General features: G+C 47.5%; 1 protein-coding gene across 2 annotated transcripts in view; it reads right to left on the bottom strand.

The window, feature by feature from the left end:
* Positions 1-32: 32 nt before the first annotated feature.
* Positions 33-12,651, bottom strand: part of ZCCHC17 (zinc finger CCHC-type containing 17) — a 48,546-nt gene continuing 35,927 nt past the window's right edge. For both annotated transcript variants that reach the window (XM_027864590.1, XM_027864589.1), the window contains exon 8: positions 33-777. In XM_027864590.1, coding sequence (XP_027720391.1) covers positions 610-777 — 168 coding nt within the window. In that variant the 3' untranslated portion in view covers positions 33-609. The remainder of the gene's footprint in view (positions 778-12,651) is intronic.

Genomic DNA, 12,651 nt, shown 5'->3' with positions numbered 1-12,651 from the left:
TGGAGGGAGAAGAAATGAAGAAACCACGGCCCTCAGCCAACTGCTCCACCATCAGTGTTAGTGCTGAACACTAGCCCTGTGTGTGACAGCATCATTTCCCTTGTTTAATGACCTAAAGGGATGAGACCACAAGGTCTGAATCCTTGCAAACAGTCTCTTCTCAGAATCTGGCCAAGCTAGTGCTGTCTGTCCTGCTGCTAAGGGCACATGAGGGGACTGCCTCGCCTGGTACCAGAGAAGAGGTCCTCTGGCTCTGGCCTGGAGGCAGAGGCTCACTGACCGGCTCGGGCTGAAGGCTGGCCATCTCTGCTCCTGACTTGGGTTTAAAAGCATAAATATAGCCAGGGGTCTGTAGCCAGTCCCAAACCTCAAGGCTGGGCCAAAGCAACTTGGACATACCACTAGACAAAAAAAGTTTTAGCTCCAGGGGTTAACAAGGCTTGCTGGCCCAGGAAGGTCACGGGCAGGGGATGCCTGGAGGCAGCATGACAACAACAGACCAGGCTGTGTGGAGTGCCTTGTGGGCAGGGGCGGGAGGATGCCTTTGCCAGAGTCCAGAGCCAGGGCACTGGTGAAGGAGGCTCTGGTGGAGGGGAGTGAGCCCGCCCTTCACTCCTGCCTCTTTTTCCTGTGCTTTTTTTTCTTCTTCTTGCTGTCCTTTGCCACACGTCTCGACTTCTTGCTGGCCGGTTGACCCTCGCTGCTGTCCGAGTCAGAGCTGCTGGATGAGGATACCTTTTTGCTCTTGTGTTTCTTTTTCTTTTTCTTTTTCTGTTCCTGGTTAGAGGGGATGGACGGAAGACAGACAATAAAATTTACTGCAGCCAACGGCCATACCTTTAAAGATCATTTGTGTAAATAACCAGAGTGTTACATATAAGAGTACTTTGTGTGTGTTACTTCATCTGATCTTAACAGGTTCTTAGGAGGTTGGTAGGGCAGGTTTTACCCCCAATTTACAGAAGGGTAAACTGGTTGAGGCTCAGAGAGGTTAAGTCACACAGCTTTAAAATGATGGAGCCACAGCTTGGATCCAGGTCTCCTGATTTCACATCAGTGTACTGTATACTATTTCATACATCACTTGGTTTCCCAGCACCAAAGTCAAGCCTCAGGAGGCAAGGTATGCAGCTAGCTGCCTAAGACATGACACATGACAGGAGAAAGGACACAGGGACTTTTCATAAATGCAGTTTTAACACCAGAAAATTCAGCTGTTTGTGGCCTGGAGAGATCTATTATGGGATAAGTAAAGTTGAAAGCACCGTCCTAGAAGCTCAGAGCCTGAGGGGACAGCAGTAACAGTTGGGTTGGCAGGGGAGAGGAGGAGGAAGAGGAGGAAGATGAGAGTTATCAAACCCCGCTGAGAATAGGATGAATGTCCTGCCCTGGCTGTGACCGGGACATCCACAGGCCCCAGGGTGCTTGTGGCTGTTTCAAGACCATCAGCCCTTACTTGGTCTTGTGTTCTTGCCCTCTCCTCCTCTTCCTCCCTCTCTCCTTCACTTCTCTGGGTAGGGGACACAGCAGACTGTCAGATGAGGCTAATACCTAGATTGTTCTGGCTGAGTTGCTTTCTTTCCTTTCTTTTTAATTCTTTATTACCATGCAGCTATGTATTTAACCAGGAGCTGTGAGCCAGTTTATCCCCCAAAACCTTCAGGATCCCGAGTGGGAAGAGGGGCCTCAGGACTAAAGCAGCTCCCCTGTGCCTAGAAAGGTACTGGCTAACTCTCTTTCCTTGCTGGCATCTCATTACTGAGGAAAGCCGGGCTGCTGTGCGTACGAGGGCGATAAATCTCACTGATCAAAGCCTGGGAAGGGGGTTAAATGGAAATGTTTACTGTGCAGTGAATGGGTCCCCACGGGGCTGGGGCAAAGGGGCCACAGGGGTGGCCCCTGGCAATCTGGCAGCACATATCTGGGGTGGTACAAAGGGGCCACAGAAGGAGAAAGTGAGAACAGCCAACTCTGACACTTCGACTTCCTGAATAACGTCTTCCTGGGACACTGGCAGGTGAACACCCTGGTGAAGTGGGGCTCATTGAGGTTCCAGGGCTCAGCCCCTTTGGCGGGTCCCCCAGAACAAGTAACCAAGCCAAAGTGTAGGGTCCGGTGACATCCACTGGGATGGATGGGAAAGAAGTCATTTTTCCAACCAGGGAATCATCCTCCATGGAGACGAGGCTGCCATATGGTAATTTTGGTGGCCTTGAACAAACGAAGAAGATGCCTGTGAAAGCCAGCCCCCTCTGGGCTCCCACTCTGCAGCAGAGGCTCGATCGAACAAAGACAAGGCAGCCGTCCACTAAGAGGACGTGTTTTCACACGGTTTGGCAGAGATGGAGAACAAAGAACAGTGCCTTCAAATACACTAGTATAGTAGGAGGTTGAAAAAAACTATAAAATTTAGAAAGGGAAACCAGGGGAGTGCTCCTTGCCTGGCTACCCAACCATAAGACTCTAACGTGGAAGGTAGCAGAAGATGAAGAGTTAAAAGGACTCCCTGGGGTGTGACGGAGGAGGAAGGAGGAAGCCGAGGAGGAGGAAGAGAGGAAGGACGAGATAAGGCCATTGCCCAAATGCTTCCACAAAGGCATTCCAGGAAAAGAAGAAAGTCAGAGTAGGGAAGTACCGGGAAGCCTGAGGTCTGACCTTCTGGCTGACCCTGCTACTTATTCCTGTACAATTTCTGAGAAAGGCTGCAGCAATGTGAAAAGGCCTACACCTGGCTTGCTGGCGGACCTCTGATTCTGAGTCGGAAAAGGGACCTCAGCTACCTTCACCCTGGAAAGGTTAAGGGTTGAGGAAGCCAGAGCGGGCTGAGTTTCTAGCTAGGGTCTGCCTGTAAGTCAACAGCTCATCACCATGTGAACCCCAGGGCCAGGACATGAGGAAAAGGCCCATTAAAGAGCTATTTACTGAGGTTCCAGGGGGAGACAAAGAAGTTCTTAAACCAGTTGGAGAGATTAATACACAAGACAGGCGATAAGCGCCAAATAAATGGTACCCTTTATATGCTTCCATCCCTCTCCTCTGCTCACATGCGCCTCCTCTCCCCACTGGGAGGACAAGGCCCACCACTCCTATGCAGGTCCCTCTATCTCATTTCTCCCGCATCTTCCCCAATCTTGAGCCCAAAGCCCTGGAAGGTTGATGTCAGATTCGATTATGGGGCAAACTCAGCTTTGATAAGAGGCTGATTTAGGAAAGGCTGACTTCAGTGTAATCTGCTTTGGAAGCTAGTCTCCAAGAAAGCTGCCTTTTGGCCCATCAGTGGATAGAGCCCTGGGCCCGGAGTTAGGAACACACGAGTTCAAATCCAGCTTCAAGCACTTCCTAGCTATGTGACCCTGGGCAAATTATTTAGCCTCTGTTTGCCTCAGTTTCCTCAACTACAAAAATAAAGATAGTGAGATATTGTGAGATCAAATGAGACATTTGTGAAGCGCTTCGCGCAGTACACCTGGTACATAGTAGGTGCTTAATAATTGCTTGTTCCTTCCCTCTCCTCCCATAGGATAATTAGGGAGAGAGAACAATGTCATCATGTGCTTGTATCTCTCTGGGAAAGACCCCTATGACATAACCTAGGCCAGCCTGTCCCTAAATAATAATCTTTTCTAAAGCATTCCCACAAGAGATCATAAGGTGAGACAGCATAATGGAGACTTTCTTGCCTAAGACCACTGGAAGACAGAGCTCAGCCTGGAGGCCAAAGTAATGGGGATCTGGTTCTTGGCGCCTCTGAATGGCAGGGTGTCCCTGGACCAGTCACATAAATCTTTGTGAATTCCTAGGTATGGCTATTCCTGGATGCAGAACACAAGGTTCTCTGTTTCAGAGTTGAGGAGTTCATCACTTGGCAAGAATAACTTCCTAGTACCATGTCTCTCCTAAGCTGACAGACACACAGTATGAGTCTGGGCCCATCCTCGAATCCTTCTTGGCTTGAGTTCTACTAACATGTGTTCTAAAGGGCGCCTCCAGCCAAAATGAAGCAATGGAGTAAGGCCTACTGCCACCATCTCCCTGCTCATTAAACTTACAGAGATGGAGAAACCAAGCGTGCATTCTTCCTTTTTAAGGAATGGAAAAGGAAGTGGTGAGACGAGAGATCCATGTACAGTATCTCTCCAGAGATCATAGGATCATAGATTTACAGCTCAGTGATCTGGTTCCAGTCTAACACCTTCATTTTACAGACGAGGAAATTAAGGCCTCAGTGATTTATTCCAGGTCATAAGCATCCTAGAACAGGAATGCGAACCTGGGTCCTCTGACGCCAAACTTAGCGCTCTTTCTACTATATCATAGGACCCTAGAAGGAGACCTCAGAGGTCCTCTGATCCAATCCCTCATTTCACAATGAGGAGACTGAGGCTCAGAGAGATGAAATGACTTGCCCAACATCATACAGGTATGTGTCAGAGGTAGGATTTTAACCCAGGCCCTCATCTTACCATACCTCATTGCCTCCCTTATTGCTTGCAACATTTATTGACTTGTACTTCATACTGTTTTCCTCTGGCTGGGTTTCAGGCTGAACAAGGACAAAGGGCCATTACGGGGCTGGTAATCATTTACTCTCCCCATGGTTAGGCCTAGGTATTTCTGGCAACATAGATAAAGTATTGCTTGTATTGCTAGTATTAAACTGTGATGACCCTTTGGGCAAAAGGTTCTAAAGCTCTCTTACAATCTGTCCTGGGATACTGGGATAACTTCTTCAGTGCTCTGTGCCTCAGTTCCCCCATCTGCAAAACAGAGAATCATAGACCCTGCCCCCCAACCCTCAGCCACAATCTTCTAAAGTGGATGCTAGGACAGAGGAGATCCTGGAGGGCAGAAGTGTTTTCTTCTGGTATTTGCATTCCTTGTGCCTCCCAGAGCACAATGCCCATCGGAGGCACCCCTCAGCAGGCGAAGATCATGCATGACTGACTGCTGGTGGTGTGACTCGGGTCAGCTCTTCTTGCCATATGATCCCAGTCACAGCTCCTACAGCCAGATAGGGATCCTTGAGAGGTCCTCCCCTGCTAACAACCATGACAGATAGTGAGCAGCTCTTCACCCGAAGGCAGTGGCTAAGCTGCAAACGGAAGTGGGAGGGTTCTAGGATGAGGCTTCTCACGCACCCCATGCAGCTGGCTTCTGGGTCTGGCCAGGACTCCACAGGCGTCCTACCAGAACAAGAGAGTTGAGGGGACTCTGGAAGGTGCTCGCAGCCCCCTATCCAGCAGCCTGCTCCTGCTGGACAGAAGTCTGAAAGGATGGTGCAGTTTCAGTCATCCTTCTGACTTAAGACACAAGCCCCCTCCAAACCACATTCACTCAAGGACTGAAATGGGCTAGTCCATGTCTGATGTGTTTTAAGACTGCTGGAGACATCCTGAGCTTCAAAGCCCAAATTCTCCTCGCCATTGCAGCCCCCACCCCTTCCCAGTGCGTTGAACAACACAAACACCCACCCTCCTTCCCTGTCCACGTGCTGACAACTGTTGCTGGCTCCTATGGCCCTTCCATCTCCTAAAATTAGACCTGGCATTCACCTCAGCAAACCCTACATTGAGTGGGGAGCTGAATGCGAGCAGAGCCGACCCTGACCAAAGGCACTGGACCTGGTCTCAGTAGCTTCTGTGACGACTTCAAGACATGGTTGTTTTTCTGGAGTGACAAGAGTAACTTTCTTTAAACATCCTGTTGGCTTCCTTCTGGCTGTTTTCGGAGCCCTCCCTGAAGGAGCTCTCGGCTGGCTCAGCTACCAATCCAGGCCTCTCTCATGGATGGGCTCCACCTGGCACCAATCTCTACATTCTATGCCCTGGTAAGGAATTCTGAGTAAGGAATTAATTCAATTACCATTTATGAGTAACCAGAGCACTGTGCTAAGTAACGAGGAGGAGAAGAGGGCACAATGTTCAGATAAGATATTGGGGGAGGGTGGAACCACTAAGGGTTTCCTGGAGAAGGTAGCATTTGAGCTGGGCTTTAAAGGATGGATAGGAATTCAATAAGGCCATTCCAACCATTCCTAACAGGTATCATGATCATCTCCAGGAAGATGACTCCAAGAGTTACTGATGCAGCCCTCAACTTTCTCCAGGCCCACTGCCTCCTCGACACCTCCACCTGGAAGTCCCACAGGCCTCTTCTGTGTCGTCTCCCCCAAAGCTCCCTGAGAGCAAGCGTCGTCTCTGCTTTTCTCTTTGTATCCCCAGAACTTAGCATGGTGATTAACTGAGAGTAAGCACTTAGTAGATGATTTTTCTTCATTCATTCGTTTATTCAGCTCAAATTCAATATGTCCAAAACAGAACACACTGTCTTCCCCCTAGAATCCAGCCCCTTCCTAACTTCCTTCTTTCTGTCAAGGACACCCCCATCCTTCCTTACAGGCTTAGTGGGCCAGTGACCTCGAGGTGGAGCTGCTCCTGAGCTACAACTGCTCCATGGCAGCCTTGGCTACAGGAAGCTGGCAGCCACCCTGTACGTGGCCAGTAACAGGGCTGGTGCAGCACAGCCAGCCTGTCCACAGCTTAGCCTTTCTCTTCAACAATGAGATGCGGATTCATCACACTTTTCAATGGGCAAAAGAAAGAGATCACAGCCATGCTCTAGACTTTGCTACTATACCCTTCCCTCTGGACCACTGGGCTTTTCCATCTGGCTTGCTGCAATGCCTTCCTCAATGTGCTATCTCTTCTCTATTAGAAGGTGAGATTCTTCAGTAACAGAAACATTATGCGATGACCAGATCTGATAGACTTAGCTCTTCTCTGCAATACAATGATCTAAGACAATTCCAAAAGACTCATGATGGAAAATGCTATCCACATCCGGAGAAAGAACTATGGAGTCTGAATGTAGATCAAAGCATACTACTTGCTCTTTTTTTTTCTTTCTTGTGGTTTTTCTCCTTTATTCTGATTCTTCTTTACAATATGGAAATATGTTTATTATGATGGAACATGTATAGCCTATATCAGATTGCATGCCGTCTTGCGGAGGGGAGGGAGGAAAAAATCTGGAACTCAAAATCTTATAAAAGTATATGTTGAAAACTATCTTTACATGTAATTGGAGAAAACAAAATACTATTAAGTGGGGGGGGGGAGGTGAGCTTCTTAAGAACAGGGGTCATTAATATGTATTTTCCATATATGTCCCCAGGGCTTAGCATGGTGCTTTACAAATAGTAAGTACTTCATAAATGTTTCATTCATTCATTCACTTTTTTTTAAAAGTCCCATACTGAACTTCCAAAGCTGATTAAAGTTGATCTGATTATCTGACTTTTCCTCTCTCAAAGAACTGTCCAGCTTCTCTAACAGAACATGGGGAAGCCAGGCACTCTCTGTTCTGTCCTTGTATCCACAGCCCCTTGCACTGGGCCTGGAATACAGTAAGCACTTAATCAGTGCTCTGTCTGTCTGTCTGTCTGTCTGTCTGCCTGCCTGACAGGACAACACTCTGATGTTCCAGTTTGCAGAGAATGGCTCCCAGTTACTGAAAACCCGGGCTTTTTGCTTTTTACCATCCTTTACTCTCCACTCTCCCTTTTCTGCCAGCTGCAGGACCTCTAGGTGCCCAGTCACACAGGCTCATCCCTGAAGCTGCCTTTCAAATCTTGGCCATTCTATTCTAGCCCCTCGGTCTGCACCCCCACTGCTCCTGCCCTGGTTCAGGCCCTCATTCCCATGACTGGTCTTCAGTCTCCTCTTCCAGTCTTTCCCATACACCTCTCTGATCACGAAGCTCTCCTGCAAAAAACTCCTGATGTTTCCCCAATGACAAGTCAATTCACCAACCATCTGTTAGGAGACTTTGGTGTTAGTCTGTCTTCATGTTCGTGTGCTTAGAGTGGAAACAGCTGAGTTTCACATAGGTATGGTGACTTGCCCATGGTGACACAGCTGGTGGTCTTTCTAGGAAGTCCACCTGCTCTGCCCCCTGGCTGCCTGAGCGGGGCTCTCCTCACTGCAAAGCAGTCCTTTTACTGACTGACTTTCTATTAAAGTCCCCAGACCATCTGCTCTGAGCCTCCTCTTCTTAAGCCGCCCAAACTGCCACCTCTCCATCCCTCCCAGTAGATGACTTTACCTTATATTTAAACAGGAAAATGAAGGCCATTCATTTAGCACTCACTTTCCTTCTCAATTCCACATCAAGTTACCTTTCTATTATCCTCAAATCTCTTCTTGCTTTTTTCCAGTCTCTGAGGAAGGAGTGGGCCTTCTCCTTGGCAACTCCAACCCCTTGGAATGACAACTTGTGCCCTTGTCCCCAAATCTTCCAGTCTCCTCCCAGGGAAATGCCCTTTCAATCATCCCCTCTCTCCCTTGCTCAAGAAGCTTGAGACATTCTCTTTGCCCTTAAGTAAAAAATACAAACTCCCCCCCCTTTTTTTGGTGGAGGGAGGTGTATTTAAAACTCCTTACCACCTGGCTGTGGCCTACCTTTCCACGCTGCACTCCACACATCACTCCCCTTAACCCCAAACTGGCTGACTTCTAGTTCCCCATATACAATATTCCATCTCTAGCCTCTCAGCCCTTGCCCTGGCTGTTTCCCACGCGTGGAATGCTCTCAGGTCTCACCTCTGCCTTTTGGAAACTCCTGCTCCCTTCAATGCCCAAATCAAGTGCCATTTTCTTCAGGAAGCTTTTGCTGATTCCTCCAGTTGTTAAAACATCTTCTCCCACCTCCAATCACTGCATGTTTCTTTTGTAAATAGCCTGGATTTACTTATCTGTGAATATCCTCTAAATCTCCCCCACCCAAAGAGAATGTAAATTCCATGAGGGCAGGGACTGTCTCACTTTTGTATTGGTATCCTCAGCACCTAGCACCTAGTAGGCTTTTAATAAATGTTGGTTGGGGGGCAGTTAGATGGCACAGTAGATAGAGTTCAAATCCAGCCTCAAGACACTTGACACTTACTAGCTGTGTGACCCTGGTCAAGTCACTTCACCCTGACTGCCTTGCCAAAAAATAAAAAAATGTTGGTTGGTTGGTTGGTTGACTGTTCTTTCTACTCCACCACGCTTCAGTCACAGAATGCTGGCTGCCCCCTTCCTGGCCACCTTCTCCAGGACCCCTTCTTCTGCTGCTGCCCACTCAACAACCTCATTTCCTTTGAAGCTCCCCTCTTCAGATCCTTGTCAGGGTCATCTGCCAAGGCACAGTTCATTCCTTCTGAAGGCATTCAGTACCTGGCTCGTAGCCTTCTCCTCCATCAAAATCCTTGCCTGCTTCTTTGAGCATTTCAACACATATGCTGATGTCCCCTCAAATAACTTCCAATCCATGGCCCTCTTTCACTCCCACACCACCTCCAGCACACATGGGCACACAGAGACCGGCATAGCTCTGCTGCCAGGATCCAGAGCCCTGAGATCCTTCTCTGATCTCCATCTCCTTCCCTTCTATCTCTCCTGTCTCACTTCCCCTAAGCCTACTAATGCCTCCTCACCATAATCTCTAGTCACTCCATCCCTCTCTGTACTCTCCTAACTTTCTTTTCTTCATGGTCTTGATCTAGGTTAACTAGCTCAATTATATACACCGCCTTTACCCTTGAATTCCATGCCTCTTTTACCTTCATCACTCATGGCTCATCAAACTACAGCCCTGGATAACCCCAGCATCTGCCTTCTCTGATCCCACACTCAACTGTGCTGCCTGGGCCCACAACAGACTTATGTTACATAGAATCTGAACTGGGCCCTCACCACTGCACAGCAGCCCTTTCACTTGTCAGATTGCCTCTCTGGGAGACTTTCCCAAGTGGCTGTTCCAAATCTTCTCTATAGTCTCCAAGCCTCCTCCATGACCTCTTCCTCACTTTCACACAGCAGACCATCTTGTCTCCTTCTCTTTAGGGAGGAAATTGAGGCAATCCATTATAAACTTCTTTGGTACACCTCAAAACCTGTCTGTATCATCCTCCATTTTCTCCATTACTCCAGTCTGAGGGCAACGTATGCCTTTCGTCGCCTTTCCTTGCCAAGGCCGAACCCTTTACTTGTGAGCTCTTCATCCGGCCCTCTACTATTTCCTTCAGCAGCTTACCACTTCAGTCATTACCCTGTCTTTCTCCCATCTTCTATCTCCAGCTACAGGCTCTTCCCATGCCACCTCAAAGCATGCCCAGGTTTCCCTCATCCTTAACAAAGCCTTCATTCAGCACTTGCCCTCTCCTCAACCTAGCATTCCACATCTCTTTTTTCCTTTCATGGCCACTCTAGAAAAAGTCATCTATGCTCCTGGCTTCCAGTTTGGCATTTCCTATTCACTATTCAGCCCCTTGTAATCTGGCTTCCAAACTTACCAACCAACTTAAATTGTTCCCTCCAAGGTTCTGAAATTCAATTTTATTTTCAGTTCTGATTTCTTATCTTCCCCATTCCTCTATTCCTACCCACTGAGAAAGCAAGAAAATCAAAACTCATTAAAAATATAGCTGAGTAAAACAAATTCCCATATTAGCCCCCCACCCTCCCCTACTATGCTTCCTCTGCCCCTCCCTATCTAGAGGTGGTTGGCATATTTCATCACGAGTCTTCTGGAAATGTGACTAGTGCCACGGTGTTAACAGGAATGCTGAAGACTTTTCAAGTAGTTGACCAATGGTTTCTTAACTGTTCCAAGTTTGATGCTACCCCACTCCTGCTCACAAAGGTTAGTTCAGTGGTTCACTGCTGCCTCTAAGATAAAGCACTACCCACCCTGCTTGGTTTTCAAAGCTCATCATAGCCTGCCTCCAACCTTCCCATTCAGACTCATTTCACAACTGTCCCCTTCCCTGCTCTATTCCAGCCACAGTGGACAACTCACCATTGAGGCACTGCTCTTCCCTCTTCTCCTCCCATCTGTCCATGGCTCCTCTGGATCCATCGTCTATGACTAAGCTCCTGTTTAGCTTCTGACAAGGCTCTGGCCTGGCTCCTTTTCCCTGCTCTCTGGGTGACAGACCCAGCTCCTATGGCTTTGACTATTATCTCTAGACAGATGAATCCCACAGCTGTGTGTCAGCCCTAATATCTCTCACCAACTGCCTAACGCACACTTCCACAAGGAAATCTCAACATGTCCAAATGAGAACTTGCTATCTTCCCCTCTTAAAACTGCCCTTTCTCTCAACCTCTCTGTTTCTGTTCAGGGAATCACCACCAGCCCAGTTATCTGGGTGCACAACTTCAGGGTTATCCTCGACTTTCCCCTATCCCTCACTCCTAATTTTCGATCAGGACTTTTTGATCCAAGTCCTGTGGATTCTACCTCCATAAGCTCTCTTACTTGGGGCCCGCTTCTCTGCAGTATCACAATAGCTTCCCTGGTTTCCTTAAAGTCCCAATTAAAATTCTATTTTCGACAGGAAGCATTTCCCAATCCCTTTTAATTCCAGTGCTTTCCATCTGTTGATTATTTCTTCTTTATCTGGTAGATAGCTTAGATGAATATACTTGTTTCTATGTTATCTCCTCTGTTGGATTATAAGATCCCTGAGGGCAGAGACTCTTTTGTCTCTTTTTGTATCCCAAGTCCTTAGCACGATGCCTGACACATAGTATAAATAATAAATGTTTATTGACTGATAAATCACAATAGTAATGGTGCAATGTAAAGTAAATGTGGAATCAAAGAAATTTTGTTCAAATTTCAGCTCTGCTACTTACTGCCAGTGTGACCTTAGGCAAGTCACTAGCCTTTTTGTGCCTTGGTTTCCTCACCTATACAATAAGAAGGTTGGACTAGAGGTCCTCTAAAGTCCTTCTGAGACCCAGAATAATGATCCTGTGATCTCTGGTTAAGGTCCTCACCACTTATCTGGATTACTGCAAAAGTAATTGATCCTAATTGATCCCCTTGCTTTGGCTCTTTTCCATAATCCAAGAAACTCCTGAGGCTCCCTTTTGCCTCCAGGACAAACCACAAACCCACCTGTTTGTCCTCTGCCACATCTCTTTCCTGCCCTTCATGTTCCAGCCATGGACCCTCTTGCTGGTGGGGATGCTCTCTGGGCCATTTCTACCTTTTTTGTCCAGGCGTGCTGCTCAGGACACTTACCTTCTCTTAACATTCTATTTTGCTATGCAAATCCCTTTTGGACTTTTTGAGTCCTCTTCCTCCTCCAATTACTTTACTTATCTCTGAATAGGCTACATTTTCCAGTAGAAGCTCTTGGAGGGGAGGGACTGATTTTATGCCTGACACATAGTAGGTACTTGATACATTTCTACTGATTTGAATTGTTGACAATAAAATGCCTATTAAACTGAACCTTCCTCCTTCTCACATCCTGCTATCGATTCAGAGTAGATATTTGTTATTTAATCTGGAGATTTCTATTAGAATGTACTTAGAATGAATTTTGTTAGGATAATAATAAGAATAAGTATTATCAAGCTCCTAACAGGTTCCCGACAAAGATGCAGAGCTTTTCTGCAAACCTTCTACAGCTCCTGGCAGTTCTGCTGGCAGGAATAAAGACTATAACGTAGGGGGAAGGCCCCTGAGGGCCATCCAAGGCTGGCTCAATGTACTTGCTCTTATGAAGAAACGGCAGTGGGCAGGGGCAGCTAGATGGCAAAGTGGATAAAGCACTGGCCCTGAAGTCAGGAGGACCTGAGTTCAAATCCGGCCTCA

The sequence above is a fragment of the Vombatus ursinus genome, unplaced genomic scaffold (assembly GCF_900497805.2).
Source record: "Vombatus ursinus unplaced genomic scaffold, bare-nosed wombat genome assembly UNPS02014775.1, whole genome shotgun sequence".
Taxonomy (NCBI): Eukaryota; Metazoa; Chordata; class Mammalia; order Diprotodontia; family Vombatidae; genus Vombatus; species Vombatus ursinus.
Note: the sequence above shows the minus strand (reverse complement) of the source record. Positions and strands in the feature narration are given on the sequence as shown.